At 48.1% G+C, this 22,838-nt stretch overlaps 1 protein-coding gene across 8 annotated transcripts in view; it reads right to left on the reverse strand.

The window, feature by feature from the left end:
* Positions 1–6,415: 6,415 nt before the first annotated feature.
* Positions 6,416–22,838, reverse strand: part of LOC119180070 (uncharacterized) — a 103,081-nt gene continuing 86,658 nt past the window's right edge. For 4 of the 8 annotated variants that reach the window (XR_012884959.1, XM_075869363.1, XM_075869359.1 and 1 more), the window contains one exon: positions 6,416–6,580. Coding sequence is in view for 4 of the 8 variants with exons in the window: in XM_075869363.1 (XP_075725478.1) it covers positions 6,522–6,580 (59 nt within the window). In the remaining 4 variants the exon portion in view is untranslated. Of the gene's footprint in view, positions 6,581–13,463; positions 13,610–22,838 lie in introns of those variants that run through there. The other 4 variants (XR_012884960.1, XM_075869360.1, XM_075869369.1 and 1 more) reach the window with 4 other exon arrangements.

The following is a 22,838-nucleotide window of genomic DNA, read 5'->3' on the forward strand; positions in this document are numbered from 1 at the left end:
CGGATTGGATAAACTTTTATTTGGTCTTCCAAAACACAGATCACTGTGCTGCGGGCAGCTCCCACGTGGGGACTGAGATGCCAAGCTCCTCAGCCGCCTCGCGGCCTTGGTGGACAGCCCAGAGCTGATCTGCCAAGGATAAGCTGCGGATTGCCGCCTCCCATCTGGCAGAGGTGATGTTCGATATATGAGCGAATTTGGTGCACTGCTAGAGCATGTGTTCTAATGAAGCTATTTCCCCACAATGTGGACAAAGATTACTTGGATATAGGTCAGGGTACATGATGTGTAACATTTTCAAAGTAGGCTACATCCGCGTTTGCAAAAGCCTTAATGTAAGTGCTTGGGGCCGGGTTAGATTTTCGTGAGGTGGAGGGAAAATCCTTCTAGACTGGTAGAAATGTTTAGTGAGCTCGTTATATGTTGTAAGAATTTCCTGGTTATCCCCTTCACCGGTAGAACGCATCCCCGGGGAGGCGTGGATGGAGAGTTCTCGCGCCGCCTCGTGTGCTGCTTCATTGAGATTGGGAAGGGAATTGTTGATTTGCCCAAGGTGAGCTGGGAACCAACTCAGAAGATGATCCGTTATGTTCTTGCCTTGCAGTATTCTCAGCGTTTGTTCAGAGACCGTCCCCTTGGCGAACGCCCGTAGTGCTGCCATGGAATCACTGTAGACGACTTCATTGTTATCCATCTTGAGTGCTAAGGCGATGGCCACCTGTTCCGCAATGATTGGGTTTTTCGACTTGACCGTCGCTGAGTTGACGACATGGCCAGCCCCATCGAGCACCACTGCCACAAACGCTTTCCTATTGGCGTAGGAAGCCGCGTCAACAAATACGACCCTGCGTTCCTCGTTTGAGACTTGACGAAGTATAGTCCTGGCCCTCGCTACTCTTCTTCCGACGTTGTGTTCTGAATGCATGTTTCTTGGTATAGGAGACACCATGACATTCTCCCTGATGTTGTCGGGGATATCATTGTAATTGTGCCTGATTGCCATTGGGTGTTGGCCCAGCTCCTGCAGGATCATTCTCCCCGACCTTGTTGTAGATAACCTTGCAAACTGTGCTCTCGCTTGGGCTTCTGCTATTTCTTCGAGCGTGTTGTGAATGCCAAGCTCAAGTAGACGCTCGGTGCTGGTATGTATGGGTAGGCCCAGGACCTTTTTGATAACTTTCCTGAGGAGCGCATTCAGTGTCTCGGACTCTGCTCTTGACCAGTTGTGCATTGCTGCCTCGTACGTGAAGTGGCTTAGAAAAAACGCATGCATCAACCTGATGAGGTTGTCTTCCTTGATCCCATTTCTTTTGTTGGCCACTCTGCGTATGAGGTGCACCGCACTGTCTGTTTTCACAGTTAACTTGGAGATTTGCTGTTGGCGCCGGTAGACTCTATCAGCATGCCCAGGACTTTGATGGAGTTGACCCTCTGGATGGAATCCCCTTGATTTGTACGGAGGTGGATGTCTATCTGGTTTAACGGCTTCCATCCCCTGGGTTGCGGTCCCCGGCGTGCAGTCCTATACAGTAAAAGTTCTGACTTACTCGAGGAGCACTTGAGCCCAGAAGGACGAAGGTACTCTTCTACGGTGTCAATCGCCTCTTGCAGGGCGCTCTCAATCTGCCCCTCGCTTCCACCTGTGCACCAGATGGTAATGTCATCTGCGTAGATGCCGTGCTTCAATCCTTCAATGCTCGATAATTTCTTTGACAGTCCAATCATGGCAATGTTGAAAAGCTTTGGTGAAATCACTGCCCCTTGTGGCGTGCCCCTTGCTTCTAGTTCGATTGCTGCGGTCTCGATATCTGCAATCTTCATCACGGCTTTCCGATCTGTAAGAAAGGACCATACGTAGTCATAGAAGGCTTTCCCCAGACCAAGCTTAGAAATTGCTTCGAGTATGAATGACTGGTGGATGTTGTCAAACGCTTTTTCTAGATCTAGGCACAGAATGGCTCTCACGTCTCTCGTTTCGTTGTCGATGACCTGGTGTTTGATAAGCTTCAATGCATCTTGTGTGGATAGCCCTGCCCTGAATCCAACCATATTGTGTGTATATGTGTCGTTATCTTCCAAGTACTTGTTTATCCTGTGCAGTATGGCATGTTCTGCAACCTTGCCGATACATGAAGTCAAGGATATTGGCCTCATGTTGTCCAAGTGAGGAGCTTTCCTGGCTTAGGAATAAGGATCGTCCTGGCCGGCTTCCACTGCTCTGGCACCCTGCCTTCTTTCCATGCTCCATTGATCATATCCTTCGGGGTTTCCCTATCTCTTTGTGCAAAATTCGAGCGATAACATGCTTTTGATTTGTTTTGGTGGTGTTTACGTTGCGGAGATGCTTTAACATATTCCATGCTTTGCCATTGCGCATCTGACCATCGACAGATTTGCAGATTTCGTCCCATTGCTGCCTGGATAGTGCGCGACAATGTTCCTCGACTGATCTGTTTACCTCAGCTATCTTCTTCTTCAGTCTTCAGTTCAGGCGCTGACCCTTCCAACGGTTCAGTAGTGCCTGTTTTGCCTCAAGAAGATGAGTGAGCCGGCTATCCACTCTTTCAACCGGAAAATCTGTGGTAATGGTGGAGGAGACGGATTTGATGTCATCTTTAATCTGTATGACCCACTGCTCCAAGCCTTGTCTGTGGCCATCTTGTTCCCTTTCCATCCTTATTTTCCTGAACTTATCCCAGTCTGTGAAGTGGAATTCTCTCTGCGTTTTACGCTCCACGGAGAAGGTAGTGGCAGGAATGCAGTGGTCACTCCCTACGTCTACAGCAAGGTTCATCCACTGGGCCTTCTTGATGTTCCTTACAAATGTAAGGTCCGGGGTGGAATCCCTGCAGTAAGATGTACCAAGCCTTGTTGGTAGGCTGGGGTCTGTGATTAGGGTGAGATCAAGTTCACTGGCACTTTGCCAAAGTCGATTTGTTTTCCGTTTGTTGTACTTGTAACCCCATGTACGATGAGGGGCGTTGAAATCCCCTGCTATGTCGAGTGGACAATCCCCGGCGATATTAACAGCTTTCTTTGGAACCATCTTGAACCCTTGCTTTTGTTCCTTTGGAATGCTGTATATATTAAGAATGAAAATGCTCTGACGGTTGCTGGTACCTGGCACGATCTCTACCATGACGTGTTCCAACCGGCCTGCTTCTATCTTGAGGTCGTGGGTTACGTGCGTTAGTTTGTTGCATACGAAGGTGCAGACTCCTCTCCCTTCAGTATCCCCTATTACAGGCCAGAATCCAGGCAACGTTACTTGCGGTGAAAGGGTTTCTTGTATTAATATAATATGAGGCCTTTCTTGGCTGCTCTTGATATACTGCTGCAGGGCTGCCTTCTTTTTAAGGTAACCTCTACAGTTCCATTGCCAGATACGATATGCTTCACGTAGCGCTGCCATCATGGTTAATACATGGGCGGCCAGAGCCTGATGCTGCACCTGTCTACAGGTTTGGTACGACTAGTTGTGGTGGCCGAAGGGGTGAGTTTGGTGCATGAGGAGGCCTTGCTGTATTGTGCAGATATGCTTCGACCTTTGTAATACGCAAAGTCATATGCTCTTCCAGTGCCGCCAAGCTTGACTGTAGCCTACCCATCTGCTCGCTAAGATTGGCTACTACTTTGCTGAGCGTGTCAAGAACCTCTTTCATATCTGACATGCTCGTTTGGTTGGCTTCCACGTGTTCTGCCATGACTGCCCTCTTTTTTTGTGGTTCTCGAGTCCCCCCCGTTTTCGGCCACAGGTATATCGACTGGCTGAGGCATTGGCTGTGAAGACTGCGTGCTGGTTAGCTTAGTGAGAAGAATTTTTATTTCCTTTAACTCAGCTGATAGCCTCTCATTCGATTTTGTAAGTCTCGCGTTTTCGTGCTCTAGCTGTGCAATTCTATCATGCTCTGCAGCTTACCTGTCATCAGCTCTGCCGCGCCGTTGCGCACTCGCTCAGCCCAGCGGCCTTTTGATGCAACTGCAAGCGTCCTCCCCGAGTGTGAAGCCGTGATCTCGAACTGAACGCCAGGCAGCTGGCCATTGGGGTGCCGCCCAGGCTGATTCCGACCCTCATGGTAATTTTGAGAACTCGAGCACCCCCGGGATTGTGAGTGGGTCTTGGGTCTATAACCTCTTCTGGAACGCGACCTCCCCCTGGAGTGGGGCCGCCTTTGCTGTTCTTGAGTAGTCTGGATGCTCTGGGTCCCGTAGGCTGGAATAAGCTGCTTGTCGTTGATGTCTGGACTCGATGTGATTGATGCGTCCCGGGCTTCTGCGGCTGCTCACGATCTTTCCCAACGTCTGCGTCTGACAACGTATGGCACTAAGAACCTGTTCTTGCACTCTTTGTCTGCCGTGGGATGGTGACCGTCACACAGCCTGCATCTTGGATTGCACTGGTGCAGGCTATCTGGGTTCTTGATCTCGCAGCCTCTGCAGATGGTTTCAGCTGGGTTCGGACAGACGTCAGACCGATGTCCCAGCTTTCCACAGACGTAACAAATATCGATGTTCTTGCGGTAAAGGGAGCACTGCAAAAGTGAAGGTCCATATCTCACGAATCTGGGCACCTTGTGTCCTTCGAACGCTATGACGATTGTCCCGGTGTCCTTGATTCTCTTGGCCTGCAGCGCGAGTGGGTTGTTCGCGTTCACAATCTTTCGGGTCAAAATTTCCCGAGTATCGCTTACGGGGATCCCGCGAATCACTCCTTTACAAGTATTGTGGGGTGCCATGGCGTACGCGCTAACCTCGAAAACTTTGCCTCCAATGTCAATTTGCTTGACCTTGAGGTATCTTGAAGCTCTCTCTTGGTCCGGAGTGCTCGCCACCATATTGTTCTGCTGCAAGTTGGAACAGATGATGTCCTGCATGGCCTCCTCCTCTTTGATGCCGGCCGCCAGTACTATCGCGTCTGCCACGGCTCCAGTGCCGATTCTCGAGATATTTAATCCTCCACGTGGTCGCAGCACAATTTTGCTGAAGTCCTTGGGTAGTGGCGGCATGCGTCCAGCTCGCACGATTGTATGCTTGGTATCATACCTACTACGACTGGTTTGAGCGTCTCCCGCAACGCCAGCCTTGGTCGAACCCGTGGCAGCAGGAACGCTAACCGTGGCTTGCTTATTCCTTGAGCGTCTCGTTTCGGCTTCCTTCCAACCCATGTCTTCCGTGAAATCCTCTGGAGAGATGTCCTCTCCATCTACTTGGTATTCCATTCTCAGTTGCAGGTTCTGGAACGTGCAGAGCGTTGCGTCACGTTGGCGCCGGGTCGGCGCATCGGCGACAATCGCCTCCTTGGTTGTTAGGCTTAAATCCCCCGGTGGCGTCGCCGTGTGAAAATGCCCCCAAAACGGTTTAAAAGTCCACTCACCAGCACAAAGGTGGTATCTGCTGAGTTCTTGAGAACTTAGGCACACGATGGGACTGAAAACTCAGCGACAAATTCGTGAATACCACAGGAAAGTATTCTTGAAAGCAGGAACCGATCTTCGCGCGTCCGCACTGGTCGGCACCTAGAGCGTCTCCTCTACATAGCTAAATGACACATTCGAACATCACAATCACAACATGTGCGTTATGCAACAATAAGACTACATGCCACACTTACGATGGGCTCGAAGCCGTTTCGCTTGCTTCACACATGCCAAATTTGGTATTACGTGACGTCAATGAATGACAAATGTATGTGACTGATGAAAACATGATAACCATGCGATGTGTGTCACGTGAGAACATGACTACATGCCACAGTCAAGGTGCCAATACGTCTCGACGTGACGCGGTAAGCGTGCTCGCCGGCGTTCATTTCGTTGCGTAACGCAGGCGTTGCCACGCCAGGCGCCGGTCCTGCCAAATACTCGCAGGCGCGCGCCGCGCTGCGTTGCTTTGACGCATGCGCGTTTCAGCGCGTCCGGCGTCCCTCCGTCACGAAAAGAGGGAGACGCAGTGTTGTCTGAATAACGCATAATATATGCGAAATGCAGCATGTCGCATTTTGCGCCGGTTGCCGTCGGGCCGCGCCGACGAATTCTGGTCGCGCCGGGCGTCAGACTATAATAGAGCTCCCATTTCGCTACCGTAGGGTCGCTGGGCCCAGCGTGCGCGTGCGTCAACAGCTACATTGCAGTAGACTGGGCCTTTTTGATGTGCTCGTGGCTGTCTCGCTAGCTTCACATATACTAAATTTGCTGTTACGTGACGTCCACGGATGATCAAAAATATGACTGGTGCCAACATGATAATCCTGACCCACGTGTCACGAAAGAACATGACAACATACCACGCTGGTAGCGTGCTCGCGGCCATTTCGCTAGCTATACATATACTAAAATTGATATCAGGTGACGTAAATAGATGACGAAGGTGAACGAGACATGAAACATGATAATAATGACACAGAAATTATGTACGACATCATTTACTTCCACCTCGTATAGTTCTGCTGATTTTAAAGTGACATATCAACATTTCTCATTAGGGCTTCGTATATCAACAACTCCCACTGTGCGTGGGGTCTGTCAATTTTTTTTCAGGAACTTTGCACCGAGGCTGCTGAAAGCCTCGTTTTCTGAAGAAACTGAAAAGAAGAAAAAACGTACAAGCATTATTATGTAGACACCGTTCCAACAAGAAATGTGAATAGATCTACGAAACATTATAGGCGCGTTTGCGAGCTGCATCGTTTCACACGTGCAGTTCACCCTTCAAGCAGCCCTCAGTTGTTTCCACCACAACAGCGTCCTCAATACGTTAGAAATAAGAAAACATAGCGTACAAGCTTCCTGCACGTAAGAGGTTTCAGGTAATTTTATTAGGCAGCCATCCAACATCACAGAGTGGCAAACAGGGTCTGGTGATCCCGTGAAAATCGACTTGAGCCTAGCCGTCCATTATATTGTATTGTGAACATTCTAGGCTGAATAACTTTGAACAGCGTCTCCCAATCGCTATCGTTCTTTCTGCACTAGTCTTTAGTCTACGCTACCCGCAAGTAAAGCATGTGAAACAATGAATTTTTGAAAGTGTCGAAGGGCCCCTTTAATGCGTATTTGCGACGATAGAATCTCTGCATATGCCTTCAGCTTTGCTTGCGTGTACTACAAGTTCTGTCTGAATCCTTGCACGCAGCCTCTTTCCTCTTTCAATCTAAATGTATTTTTTATAACTACGAAGGGGGCTTTCTGCGAGGACGCAACAAGGTGAATACCTATTATTTCTATTTTCTATCATTTTTTGTTCGAGCCTGAAATTCGCGTAAGTTTTACACTTGCGCATATGAGCAGACTTAGCCGCCAGGAGGCATATAAAATGCAATACTGCCGTTCACTTTAATGTTCATTGTTTGCGAAGCAACTGATGACGGAAGCAAGCAGACTTGCTATCAAACACGAGAACCGTAGGTGCCGTTAAGCATTCTGGCGATGCTCCGCCCATAAAATCTTGATAGTGAGTTTAGATAAAGATAGCATACTGAAAAACGTAGTTTAATTAGGCGACATAATAGTTCACATAACAGTTGGTATTTAAAAAGTACATTATTTTCGCTTCTTTCACTTTGAAAGGTCTGCTGGTCGTGCACATCACGGCTAAAATTAGTTCCTAGGATGAAGAAAATGTTCTTTACATTGACTTCGAGTGGAATGGAGTAAAATTATTGTCAAAATGTGGACACATACTTGATTGCAATGCGCACTTTCTAACGCTTTTACAAACTTTTTTGTCTTGTATTATGGGCCCAGAGTCTGTTTATTTTTCAGATTCAGGTGCTTTTCTTGTAAATGAACATGTGCCTACCAGCGCTGAATCAAATTGCTTAAGGATAACCATGAGGCGTGGGGCACTAACAAGGCAAGGTACTCCAATATTACATGTTCGTTTCTATATGAAGCCTGAGTCTGTCTTACAAGTTCCCTCTGGATCCACACAAATAGAAAGGTAACATTTCTGGCTGACTTTAACACGGTCTTTTTCAGAGAAATAGCTATTCGCTTGTGTCAACGAACACATATAAAATAGCAAGATGCCATTGTCGATGGTTAAGGCCAACTACTTGGAACTGGTCGCTGACCCCTTGCAATGATCGCGGAATATCGCGGTCCTTAGTGAGGCACGTCACCCCAGCTCAACATCATTTGGCGTAACTATAATTACTAGAGACTATTTTCAGTGTAAAAATATAGGTTGAAATCTGCGTCAGCACTACATTCGCGAGATTCATCTGTTCAACGTCGGCAGTTTGAGGTGTCATTCGCTGCGTACAGACCCCGGGCGTATTAAATAGGGTTTGAGGCCATTCCTAACTGTATTTCATTTTGAACGATTCGTATACGTGTATAGGGGGGTCTTTTCATATTGCAGATAAAGGAATTTTTTTTGCTGCAATGTTTTTATTGTAAGGTTGTCTGCCTTGCATAAAGCTTATGCTAACGCTAATTACAAGGCCTCCCCAACGAAGGTAAACGTGATAGAGCGATGCCATATGGGCAAAAAAACATTTTTATGGTTTTGCGCTACCATGCACAGTACTGCTAAACTAAGCGAATAAATGCAATTCGTTGAACGAATCAACAGCACAATGACAAGGCATTCTGCATAACGTTTCATCTCGCTCTCTCCATGAGTCATTTCATGCCTGTCGGACAATTTATGGTGCTCAATCGAAATCTAGTTGTCTAAATAAATATGAAAGAGTCATCCTCATGAGAGTATTAGCGGCACAGAATTTGTCACAATATTTGAAGTGGCAGCACTTTTTCGGCATACAAGGACCGTTTCAATTTGACAAAATGGCGAAAAACAGGTTTCCAAAATTAGCTGAAGATAAGTGCTTGTAACCCCAGTAAACTTACCTTGCGAAAGGTATTTTTACTTTGGTTTTGCAGAGACCATGCCCAGAGTGAATCATTATATTCAAATCAAATCAAATCAAATTTTATTTCCACCCTGTACAAACTTACAAATGGAGGACTACAAAAAAAAAGCGGCTGAAAGGTGGCTTGACTAGTCCGTAGCCCAAAATACTCAAGTCATGTGAGCAGCAGCGAAATAAAAACAGTTCACAAACGAAAACATGAAAGCATACGATTAGTGCAGAATAAAACTATACTGTAGCCTGCAAAAAAAACAAGAATACAACACCAGGATCAATTAAATTAGTTTTCCTATACAAACTTAGATATAAGTGCAGGTGAGGAACAACAAAATAAATCAAAATCGATTAACTAAAATAGTTTAACTACGATGTTAAAGAATCACATAAGCGCTCTATACCAGTATTCAAATGGGGCGTGACAACTTTTCAATGCTCTCTGTGTCTGGTTTTATAGTAGTAGTCATTTGTTTCCAAATGTGCTTTCCAAATTCACACCATCTTTCCAAAGGAAAAAACACAGATAAGATGCAACGCAGCAGTGTTGGGCACGGATTGAACGTCGTCACGAATTGAACGGCACTAACGCTGGTGCTGCGGTGAGTGCTGGAAGATTCGCTTGAAGCGATGGCTGGCGTATGTCTTGTGACACGTACGGACATGTCCCGACGCGTACGGTAGGAGCGCGTCAGGTTCATTGCACGTGAACCGACGATTCGGCGGTGGAACGAGCAGGTATCGTGGTAGCGGAGTGAGTGGCGATAGTGGCAGATGTCGCGGGCGAATGTATGAGGGTAAAGCCAAGAGGCTTTAGATGAGGCGGCATCTAAAGGTGGGTCGGCAAGAGCACGGGAGGTGAGAGAGAGAGAGAGTGACGTCAGCGAGCACTACGAGGGAAGCATGACGTCAACGCACAGCGGTGGCTAGTCCTACTTCGCACCGCTTCAACACTTGCGACAAGGGAACGCGTTCATACGGACGCACGTACTATGGGAGCAATATGAGCTCGAACACAAGAGAGTGTTCCGGGATAACTTAACCTGAAGTGTTCCGGGAAACCGCGATAACGTGATACATGGGTGCCGCTGCCGAAACAGAAGGGGAAAAGGAGGACGCTCTTCCGCTGGCTGTTTGTACTCCCGTATATTCGCTGCTGTGAAACGGCATGAATGAGAGCCACCTTGTTTCTATTTTTTTAACTCATTTTGATAGCAGCAGATCATATCGCCCACGTCTCAGGTGGATGCAAGCATATAATATTTCACGTGCCAAGACCATGATAACATTAGAAAGAACGTCGTGGTTTGAGACCCCAGGTTTATTGATGCAACCTGAGATTTATTTAACGTGCACCTAAATCTGTTTGAAGTGCATACGGTGCGATGACAACGGACAGAGAGTGCACACGCATCGAGTGTCACTTCTGCTTACATTGTGCGTCACACCACTACGCTTGACATATGCAACACCAACATGCCCTGTCTGTCATTGTTGCACCAAAATCTGAGTGCACTATTACTGCGTTTTGCTCTCGTATAAATGCAGCAGGCGTTTGCGGGAATCCAACTAATGACTTCGATTCTAGCACCACAACACCTAATCATGCTAACTTACCGGTGGCTGTTGCTTGCAGGACCTGTCGGTATAAACGCTCTGCGTCAACACGCAGCACAAATCTGTTTACAATGAGCGGCGACGAGAAGTATACAGACACCAGCTGAATAAAACACTTGCAAGACTCGCAGTACGGCATTTTCAGTGTATTAAACTAGCAATCTCCAGCGCTTTCGCAATTCCAATGGTTGTCTCGGAAAGCAAGAGCCCAATCGCGAAATGTACAGTTGTTGTTTATTTGCTGTTTTTTTAGTTTACAAACACGCTTTTATTTATTATGAGAGCGGTCATCGCGCTGCTTTCAGTTAATTAATAGTTTGAAATACTGCGTGTGACATAAATATTTTCAATGTAACGAGAGCGTGGAGTATCGGTGAACTGTCGTAATCCACTCTTGACACATTTGCTTCTCGCACCACTTTCATTGGAAACGGCAGGATTTGACGGGCAGTTTTCAGGTCTTCGTCATATTTAAACTTTAGTAGCAGATCTCAATGCAGCTGTAGTGCGTGCCTGCTTTCTAGATGACGAAGGAGCGCTGCCCATAGCGTGCAAATGCGAGATAAATCCTCTAAAGAACACGTTTTCGTGTGCGCAGTGGGAAAGCAAGCAAGCGCGGCCCGTCCAAGCTCAGGGAGCTTTGCTCTTTCTCCGCTCCGTTGGTGAATGGCGCTGCAAAAACTTGAGCTTGTTCTCTCTGTAGACGTTTTTTTCGTGGGCGCCACCATCTTATCTTGCTAGCGGGCGGCCCTTTTTTGGTCCGGCAACCCATCTGGAATGCGGGAAGCTTGCTGTTAGCATAGGCGGAAAGCGTGCGGCTGCGGTTTTATCATTCCTTTTTTAGTTTTTACACAATTAATTTCGACTGAAGTGACGCGGGTTCTTTAGAAAATGAATCCATGAGACGTTATGACAAAGTTCAAGTCGTTTAGGGTCAATTGTTTTATTATAAAGTGCCACGAACGATTCCCCCTCTGTTGCAGTATATTCACAGCACCAATTTTCTGCTAGCAGAAAGCACGGGGTTTTCAGGTCTTTCTTTTCCAGAATGAGCAGCAACACTTCGAGAGCATAGTAAATATATTTCTTGAGCTGTAGTCATCCGCTCTCTAACAAGAATTCTTTACAGCACGACGTCAAATCGGCTACCACTTTCATGAAGCCGTGCGTCGGAATGTAGTGGTTCGTCTTTATTCTGTGGTACTGATGGTTTTTCTAAACTGTGAGCTAACTGGTGTCTCAATTGTTCCTCAACTATGAAGGAGTGACCATGTCCTACTTGCTCGTTGGTTTTTACACGTGTGCACTTGCATACAGCTCGTACATGAAACGACGCTGACGTGCCTGCGCGTCCTCTTTTTATTTTCTTTTTCTTATCGCGATGTTTGAGGGACTATCGGTGCCGCGGTACTTTGACCTGTGATAGACAGAAATGTTACGTGGGGCTGCTTATCGGGGAAATATTGTAATCAACGGAATAGCTGTAAGATGCCTACCTTCTGTTCTTATCCGAGGTTGAGCATCGGTATCGAAGTCGTTGCGGTTCGTTCACCTGAAAAGAAGTGCTCTGAACATACCCGAGTACTTGTGGAAGGTACAAAGTTTTTCCTGTTTATATTTGCAAGTCATAGAAGCCGCTGCTTCTCGTCAACGGGAAAATGATGCAACTTGAAGAGTCTACAGTCACAAAAACACCACGTCTGGTGATGCACACGGCCTCTTTCTTCCGACAGCAGTTTTTTTTTTCTGGATGTGTTGTTGCCCTCAAAAACAGCGCATCGGTTCCCTGATGATCAATTCTTGGCCGCCATATCAATGAAGAAAAACAAAATCCGCAGGTTGGCCTAATACACGGCAAATTACTCGATAACGCCACACATGCCAACATAGACGTATACGCCCGGAGGGGGGGGGGGCAAGGTGGCGCAAGTTACTCCACTGAGAAAAGTTGCTCCCCGCCACTTTACAAAGTGGTCACTGTCGGCTGTATGCTTAATAAAACAACCAAGCTGAAGTTTTTCTTCAGTGTAATCATTCAATTTTTTTCGTTACGAGGAAACGAAAATATTACGAGAAAGATTACAATATAGTGATAATTTTCCAAAATTTCAGCAGCGACGATTTTCTTGAAGGCTCTTTAAGACGCTCTTCACCCTGTGCTGCAGCGCTGCGGAGCAGACTGGCGCTGAATAGTACTACATTACTCCTTCATGCCTTTATTCTGCTGCGACTGGCCGATGTAGTGGAAAATGGGAACGAACCAACTTTTCATGGACCGGTCAAAACATTTGCTGCTTCGCGAAAATCATTTTCTTTCATCAAAAAGCATTACCATCACCGCTGCTTTGTTGAAACTGCTGTGAGCACATGATTTCGACTAATCTTTCTAAATAGTTTAGTTTTGCCCTACTGTAAGCGCCAAGAAAGATTAGCGCTTTAGTCACCAATATATCTTATAAGCCTTGCTTATGTCAACTCTAAGTGACGGCGGCATGCTTGCAAAGTGGCCACAAATAAAGTAGTGGACTCAAACTCTGTGGGACGCTAAGTAGATGAAAATACTCAGCATACCTTAGGTTTCTCAAGGATTGCTTCACATTTAAAACTGAATTCTTGGTGAGCTGTCTTTAGTCATTTAAAAATTTCATTGAATGATAAAATGTTTACTGTTGAGGAGGCCGCCATCAACTTAATTGTATTCATGCGGAAAGTTATAAGGTAGCCATAATGCACAAAAATCATCACGTGTATTATCATTACATGCATGACAAACATATATGTGTTGTCCCAGTGCATGCTGCTTAAAACTGACTGTCATTTTGTTACGCGTTTCAACAAGTGCTTTGTTTATGAAAAATTACATGAAGGTGCAAGTACGTCAAATAAGTTGTATCTTCCATGATGCTTACACACTCGCGAAAGTGTTGATATGCCACTGCATGCCAGCGTCAACACACACACACACCAGGCCGCCGCCCACATGCCAGGGAGGAGGAATGCGTTGATTGCCAGACCGGACATCCTCAGCCGATGCAAAGGTTTATCAACAGCATTTTGAAGCAACAATATCGCAGCGGGAGTGTTAACAACAGGTGGAAGTCTGCCGCCGTTTCCACTTCGTTCCTGAAAGCAGCCGTTATGAACAAGCAGATGTAAGGTTCGGGGCTATTCGCCATGCGCTCGCGTGTTCGATCTTATATTGCTCACGATAGTTCATAAGGCGCTACACACGTAAGTCAAAGAGTTGATTCTCATCTAAAATTTTGGTGTGATGGTTACTAAGGAGGTTCGTCAGGATGTTTTGCGACATCAGATGGGCAAGCATTCGACCAAACTCCTACAAGAAGGAAAAAAAGTATATATTTTCAACGTTCGAGGAACAAAAATAGAAAGAAACTGTAAGCGCAGAGCTAAGTGTGAAGCTTTATGTGAAGTTAAACCGTAGCACTCAGTCGTAAGCAAAATGTCCATGGCCCAACTACGCTACCATACTAAAGTTCTGAGCGAGTACAGCTCTTGAATAAAAGTGATGGCTTCATGATTTGGTACGATGACTTCGTAGCGTGGTGAGCTGAACGAAGCTAGTCAAGACAGAAGTGGGGGGGCTGCAGGTGGTTGCAGGCACCGTCGTCGGCACCCGTACGCGCTATCATGTACGGCGTCGTTGTGTAGTACATTGCGCACTCTAAAGAACACAGCACTCTCAAAAACCCACTCAAGAACCCACTCTCAAGATTCCAGCACTCTCAAGAAACGTTTTTTGGCGATCTTCAGTGACTTTGATTGCATCTATCTATCTATATATCTATCTATTTATCTAGCCGCTTACGTTTGTTGACGTGCTGGTCAACCCATGAACAATGTCAACATCTCGTCGCGTACGTTGACGTTGTCAAACACTTCCCGCCTGACAGTGGCACATACCCAAGGGCGAGTATGCGGCGTTAGTATGCGGTTATGTTTCACCGGTGACTGACACATTGTATCTAAGTACGAACTACGAGAACACACACGGGCAATTTTAACGCACGAGTCCTAAGATATACCCAACATAAGTAACATCGACCGGAAGAATGCAAAGGATAAATGGCAGGGTCCCAGCTGAAATTCAACCCAAGCATTCTGCGTGGTACTGAAGCATTTTACGGCAGAGCTACGCCAAGTATCGGCACTACTTTTCAAATGGACGCTACACTTCATGAAAATCAATAGTGGTTGCAGTGCAGCCAACCCAATTTCATAACCATTACAGATGTACTGCTTTGATACAGCCGTCACGTCGGGTTAACGTCAACTGCGGTTAGTTGCCATGCGCTGAATGTAGCAGTGTGCAGGGCCAGCATCCTCACGAGCATCAGCGCTTCATATCAGCTTCTGGTGTTGCTGATACACATGTTCCAGTCCACATCGTTACGCAAGTGCAAACAACTGGTTATATAAACATCTGCAACTCTTCAACATGTGTCTGTGCGTGCAACATTTTTGCGTATATTTGGCGTCATTTCATGACCTGTCACTCAATAAAAAAATTCCAACACGGCCACCTTTCCTCCACATGCTTCACATACCGTCAATTCCCGGGTACGTGGAATCTGCCAAATGTTTAATATTGCATTAAATATTGTCTGTTTTAAGGTGAAAAAGTAACATTGCAACAAATTGCAAGCATTGAAAATAGTTTGAAATAAATGCGCGATACGTAGACGAAGACATGATAAGCAGGGACAAACGCTTTTTACCAAAAGGAACTTTTAATCCAGAAGCCGTGAAATATTGCTAGACAGATGAAATATTTTATCAATTTTGCTAATTTTTGCAATTTGGACTTGTCGAATGAGCTAATGAAATGTTTCATCTGTCAGTATATATATTTTAAAAATTTCCGAACATGCTTTCAGTTGGTATTAAGCGTTTGTTCCTATCTATCCTGTTCATATCTACGTACTGCACCCTTACTTCAAACTAACATGAATCACGAATTAGACTAATCAACCATTTTGACAATTTGAATTGAAAATAGATTAGTAAAAAACGCAGATGATATTATGCGGCAGGTGTGACTTTGGAATTACTTATTTTCTGAAATTAAAATTATATTTTCTTCTTCCTTTCTATGCATTATTGCATATATAATGGTTAAACCACTCAAGGGTGGAAATTTAGTTGTGATGTGCAGTTGTGCGCGAGCCTACAGCAAGCGCTGACGATGTAAACATGTTCCTATTGCGTTCAAACACCCTAGGAACAGGACATCGCTATCGCGTTCAACTTTTAAAGACGCAGTATAAGGGTCCCCCAATTTTGGGGGACTCTTCAGCTTCTATATTACGTTCCCAGGGCATTGTTAAAACATTTATTTTTTGAAATTCTTTTTAACTTGCTGTGCACTCAATGCGCATTGCCTTGAGGATGCAGTAGCGTGTGTGCCTTTTGTAGAGGATGACTGTCTTTAAACTATGAAGTCACAATGATAATTCCATGTTTTGACGCCCGACGGCCATGTACGCTGGTACCACGCATGATTACAGCAATATTTCATGGGGGAGTGGGGAGGGACGTATTAACCCCTCTCACCCGGTAGCGGATATCGGCTGTGGCGCCGTACACGGAGTCCGGACGTTTCGCGCGCGCGCGTCGGCGAGTCAGATCTCTCCGGGACGACTGAGGGTGAGCAGGCATCTCTTTTACGTCCGTCGACTCCTATTGTTTAGGGCTCGTTGGACTTCGCCAACGGTGCTTTGCGCCTACGGCGAATGCTCACCTTTTGTTACTCCTTGCGAACGTTAGGCCGAAGAGCGGTGCAGTGTCCTAGTGCGTGGTAAAACTGCGCCGACCCGTATTTATCCGAAGCCAACGCGAGCGCATTTGCCCTCGCTCGAGCAACCGGGCACTTGTTCCGGTATCTCCGGGAATCACTTTTACCACGGAGACGTGCTCGCAGCTACCCTATGTAGTACTTCTCGCCCATGGCGTGGATAAGCCCATTTGCTTTCCCACCGCCCTTTGCAACAGGCCCTGTACAGCATTTTGATGTTGCCGTAGAAAATAAAGTGTTGCAACCATGAGCAGGACCGTGTTCTTGCCACGGTGATGGTTAGGCGTGTCCTGCGGCTCGCTAAGACTGAACCCACGCTAGTGGCCGTAATCCTTCGGGATACGTGCGCATTACACTGGCGCCCACCGCAGTATCAAAAGCTCTGAACTTTTGACTCCTCTTAGCGAGGCAGTTCGCCTGCGTGATTCGGGCTCGTCGCGACATGTCTGCTTCACGTGATTTTTGTCCGCTGTCCTTTTTAGCGGATGTCTCGTTGCTCAAAGAGGCCGTTGCCACTATTGACGAGAACCTTTCAGCACATGTCCATGTCGCCACCCCCTATTGCGGTGAAGACACGAGGCGCCTATCCGCTCCCTTTGGAGATGGTGCGTCGTTTTGGAATGGGCCTTTTGCCCTACCCGAACGCTACGCACAAGCGCCACGCACAAGGCTGCTAATGTGCCCTTCGGCGTGCGTGGCAGTTCATCGGCGCAGCGCTCGCAGTCGGTCCTCTGCGGAATTGATAAGGCGCAGGCTTTGGCCCATGCCAACTTTTTTCCGCCGTCAGCCATGCAACCTACACTTCGAACGCACGCTGAGCAGGCGCCAGGATTGTCAACGTCACCCGCAACAAGTGCGCGTTATATTCGACGGCAGGCAAATTTCACAAGGAGCCTGTTTTGCTTTGGGATTAACGCGCAGGGCGGTGGTTCGTTTGAAACCGCCCCACTGATCGAGCTGGGCGACTGCTCAGCTTTGCTTGACCGCGCCGCTAACGCACGAACGGTAATTTCTGCGAAGCTGGTGTGACGACGCAGACGTTGCTGCAAAACGCCAAGCAGATGATCCAAGCACTCTCGGGAGCTGTGCAAACGCTTTCAGCTGGTCCGAAAAGTGGTCACCCCGCTGTTATGTTACATGTGCCAACCTACCGTCGATACGGTGATCTGCTCACCGCCCGAGATTACCTCGACTCTCTGTCCCGTTATCAGAGAGTAATGGGTTTGGATGATCAGGTGGTGCTCGAACGTGTTGTTTCAGCTGCACTGACTGACACGGTGGCGAGATGGTATCGGCTTGCCAGTTACCGTGCAGCGACCCTCGAAGAATTTCACGCGTGTTTTTTGCGCTGTTGCGACTCCAGGTCCCGCGGGTCTCAGTTTGGTAGCGGGCCTCCATTCTAGGACTCATCGTCGAACAAGTCAGATGAGGCGCTCGTAATAACGTCAACAATTTATTTACATGATTAGGAACTGAGAATTCGAAAGGAGAACAAGAAGTCAAGAACTGTACATGAGAACTGTTGAACTGTAGAACATTAAATATACAAACAGTCTTCGGCTTATATAGCGCCTTGTTGCCAACCCTGGGCGCATTGGCCGCGGCTTCCGCCAATAGGGCGCTCCATGGTCTAGGTGCTCCACCCACGAAGGAGGGGAAAGACACCCCACAATGCATGTGGAGAGGGCACAGTCTACACGATGCGCAAATATGGTCATAAACGCACTGCACCAACGTTTTCGCACACGTCACTAAGTTTCTCGCACATCTGATGATCTTGGTTTACAAGATTCTTGTGGCAGTTGGGTGAGGTTCGAAAAAGCGGTTGCCAGTACACGTGTCAAACTTGCCTGACTGTTTGGGTACGACAATGTAGTGATGGGCCAGCATATCGTCAAAATATTGTCACCAATCTTGTCTCACTCAAGGAAACCTTCCGCAGAACTGCTCGTCAGGCTAGGACAAAAAGAAAAACTGCTCCAACCCAACCTCTTCGTCCTCTTCCACACGAAAAACCACGCGAATTCATGCGGCATTAGTCCCCCCTTTTAAAAAGCATCGACTCGATGCTTCTAAATAAAAAGAAGAAGAAAAAAAAAACCCATAATTAGAACACGCGTTGACGCAGAGAATGACAAAGTGAGTGCCAGGGAAAACAAAGAGGGCGCACAAGCACTTGGACCATGCGCGAACACAACAGCACCAGTGGAAGAGTCAAGAAAAAAAAAAAAACACCACATGAGATCACTGTCACGTTTGCGAAGTAACTCGCAAGCACAGAGACTATTGTGTGTAGTACGGCTTGAGTCGTACGACATGCACAGTTTCGGGCCGATGTTGTCGACGTGACGACACTGTGCCGTCCGGAAGTACTTCGTATGTAAGGTCACTCACACGTCGGATAACCTTGTATGGTCCGAAATAACGGCTCAGAAGCTTTTCAGACAAGCCTGGTCGTCGGACAGGAGTCCACACCCACACTCGTTCACCCGGGTGGTATGCGACGTTTCGACGGCGAAGGTTGTAACGTCGTGCATCTGCGTCTTGTTGGTGACCGATGTTCACGCGAGCCAGTTGACGAGCCTCTTCGGCGTACTGCGTGTATTGCTCGGCTTCTGGAGAAAGAGCATCGCTATTATCGTACGGCAGCATAGCGTCAAGCATCGTTTGTACGTTGCGTCCATAAACAAGGTGGAAAGGTGAAAATCGGGTTGTTTCCTGCATTGCCGTATTGTATGCGAACGTGACGTATGGGAGGATATCGTCCCAGGTTTTGTGCTGCACGTCCACGTACATTGACAGCATGTCCGCTATGGTCTTGTTGAGCCTTTCCGTCAGTCCATTACTTTGTGGGTGGTAAGCCGCTGTTTTTCGGTGACTCGTGCAGCTCAGTCTGAAAATGTCCTCTAGCATTTGTGCCGTAAATGATGTTCCTCTATCCGTAATCACACATGACGGCGCGCCGTGCCGGAGGACGATGTGCTGCACGAAGAACTTCGCCACTTCAGACGCCGTGCCGCGGGGTAATGCCTTTGTCTCAGCATACCGGGTCAAGTAATCGGTTGCCACTATAATCCATTTGTTACCAGTGGCCGACAAAGGGAAGGGTCCTAGAAGGTCCATTCCCACGAGGTCGAAAGGTGTCCGTGGTGGTGTAATAGGGTGGAGAAGGCCCGCAGGTTTCACGGGTGGCGTCTTGCGACGCTGGCACTCGCGGCAGCCTTGCACGTAGCGGTGTACACTGGTCGAAAGTCGTGGCCAATAGTACTGCTGGCGCACTCTGGCGAGAGTCCGCGAGTAGCCCAAGTGTCCCGACGTGGGCTCGTCATGGCACGCGAGGAGGATGTCATCCCGCATGTCGGCTGGTACAACGAGGAGGAAGGCTTTGTTGCTACCTCGAGCATTTTTCTTGTAAAGAATGCCCCTCCTTAGACAAAAGGATGACAATTCGCGAGCGATGCGCCGAGGAGTGTGAGAATTTCGGCCTTCTAAGGAATCAATAATAGGGCGCAATTCCTGATCGGCTCTCTGTCTAGACATAAAGTCAGAATCACTGAGGGCTCCGAGAAAACCATCAGCATATTCCGAGTCCATATCAGGATGTCCCACGGGTGCTCGAGAAAGTGCGTCGGCATCTTCGTGCTTGCGCCCAGACCTATACACAATCATGATGTCAAACTCTTGCAAGCGCAAACTCCACCGAGCGAGACGACCAGACGGGTCACGGAGATTGGCCAGCCAACACAGCGAATGGTGATCGGTCACCACCTTGAAGGGACGGCCGTAGAGGTAAGGTCGAAACTTTGCCGTTGCCCACACGACTGCGAGGCATTCCTTCTCTGAAGTGGAGTAGTTGGCCTCGGCTCGAGAGAGAGTACGACTGGCGTAAGCTATGACATGTTCTACGCCGTTGTGCCGTTGTACAAGGACAGCGCCAAGTCCGACGTTGCTTGCATCCGTGTGAACTTCGGTATCAGCGTCCTCATCAAAATGCGCAAGAACAGGTGCCTCTTGCATTCGCTGCCGTAACTCTGTGAAAGCTGCTTCTTGCTCTGTAGTCCAGGCAAACGGTACATCATCTCGGGTGAGTCGCGTGAGCGGTTCGGCTATCGTCGAGAAGTTGGTAATGAATCGGCGATAATAAGCACACAAGCCGAGAAAACGCCGTACCGCTTTTTTGTCTGACGGCACAGGAAAGGTGGCGACTGCTGCAGTTTTTTCTGGGTCAGGCCGCACTCCATCCGCACTCACAACATGTCCCAGAAATTTCAGCTCATCGTAGCCGAAATGGCACTTCTGGGGTTTTAGCGTGAGTTCGGCCGAACGAATAGCTTCCAGAACCATTCTTAGACGCTTCAGATGTTCTTCGAAACTCTCGGCAAAGATGACCACATCATCAAGGTATACAAGGCAGCTTTGCCACTTCAAGCCAGCGAGGACGGTATCCATCATTCGCTGGAATGTTGCGGGAGCCGAACAGAGGCCGAAAGGAAGAACTCTGAATTCATAAAGCCCATCGGGAGTTACAAACGCTGTCTTCTCTCTGTCTCGCTCATCGACCTCTATCTGCCAATAGCCGCTCTTCAAATCTATCGATGAAAAATACTTCGCGTGTCGTAGCCTGTCGAGAGAATCATCAACCCGTGGAAGCGGGTAGACGTCTTTTTTGGTGACGCTATTGAGTTTCCTGTAGTCAACACAGAATCGCAGCGTTCCGTCTTTCTTCTTTACTAGAACGACTGGCGAGGACCACGGGCTGCTCGACGGTTGTATCACCCCGTCGTCAAGCATCTCCTTTACCTGCGTCTGTATAGTCTCGCGTTCTTTAGCCGAAACACGGTAAGGTTGCTGGCGGATTGGGCGAACATCATCGTCGGTAATAATTCGGTGCTTTATGAGGGGTGTTTGACCGACTCTAGATGAAGAGGCGAAGCAAGATTTAAATTCCTTCAGCAGGGTATGCAGTGCGGCCCTCTTCTCGTCCGAAAGCTTCGAACTGACGTCGATGTGGTCCAGAAACTTATCTCCATCAACCATTTCCTCGGATGCGAAGCACTCGGTGACATCCGCTACACGGTCTCCGAAGGCCACGGTGGTGCCGCGGAAAAGATGTCGGTGCTCGAAGTTAAAATTTGTGACGAGTATCTGCGACCGTCCGTCACGCACACGCAGAATGCTTCGCACTGCACACACACCTTGAAGCAGTAAAAGGGATACGTTGCTCTCGGCGACCACGTCACCGTCTTGGAGGTCTTCACAGGTGACTTCTACGAAAGCAGTCGCTCGGGGAGGCAACGTCACGCTTTCGTCGGCAACACGCAGCGCAGGTCTACGACAGCTATCAGCGCCTCGATCGGTTGCAAGTTGCGTCGAGAAAGTCACCATTCGCTCGCGGAGATTTATGATCGCGCCATTCTCTCGAAGGAAGTCCATTCCAAGGATGAGCTGACGAGAACAGTCGCGTAGTACGAGGCAGGTTACCACAAACGTTGACTCGCGTATTTCCACTCTTGCGGTACAGCGACCCAATGGAGTAATAACGTGGCCTCCAGCAGTGCGAATACGCGTCCCATTCCAAGGTGTCATCACTTTCTTAAGACTGGTTGCCAATTTTCCGCTCATAATAGAATAATCTGCACCTGTGTCCACCAATGCGCTGACCTGAAGACCGTCTATCAGCACGGGAATGTCGAGTGAGACTCGGCCACTGGGTTCAGACGCACAATCCGGCATTTCTCTCGCACTGCACTCAGACGTCAATTCAATGTCTGCAGCGTTTTGTGGAAGCGTCGATAGGAGGTCTTCCGCACTTTTAGTCCCAGCGACCTCGCCCCCGAAGGTCGCTGCCTTCAGTTTTCCCGACGAGGGCTTGGGGAACGTCCCCGTGCCATCGTACTGAGACGTGGTCCAATAGCTGCGGGTCGTCGTGGAGATGGAGACCGCGATTGACGCCGTGGGAAAGGCAGACGTTGCTGCGCGAGGTAGTCCTCAATTTCTCTTGGCCTCTGACCAACTAGGGGACGAGGCGAATGAATAGAGAAACCGCGCAGTCCAAGTTGTCGGTATGGACATTCCCGGTAGATGTGACCGGCTTCACCGCAATGGAAGCAGAGGGGTCTTCTATCCGACGTACGCCAAATATCGGACTTCCGCGGAGGGGCACGGCGACCGTCGATGTCCAAACCAGCATGCGCAGATTGAATTGAAACTGGCGGCATCGTCTGGATTGGGACTGCAGGGCTTGAGACCGGCATGGAAGTGCGCAGAGCTTCGGCATATGTGCGGTTCCCAACATCAGTGGACGCAGGAGGTGGTTCTAGATTTGTAACCGTTGGTTGAGGGCGACGGCTGTGAAGCACCTGCTGGACCTCGTCCCGAATAATATTGGTGATGCTGCTTACCTCCGGCTGTCTCGCCCCGTGTAGTTTCGCGATTTCCTCGCGGACGACGGAGCGGACGATTTCGCGAATCCACTCAATGCTGTTGCTCCCGAAGCTGGCGGAAAATTCAGTAGGTGATGCAGAATTCACTTGCCGG

This window comes from Rhipicephalus microplus, chromosome 7 (genome assembly GCF_043290135.1).
Source record: "Rhipicephalus microplus isolate Deutch F79 chromosome 7, USDA_Rmic, whole genome shotgun sequence".
NCBI lineage: Eukaryota > Metazoa > Arthropoda > Arachnida > Ixodida > Ixodidae > Rhipicephalus > Rhipicephalus microplus.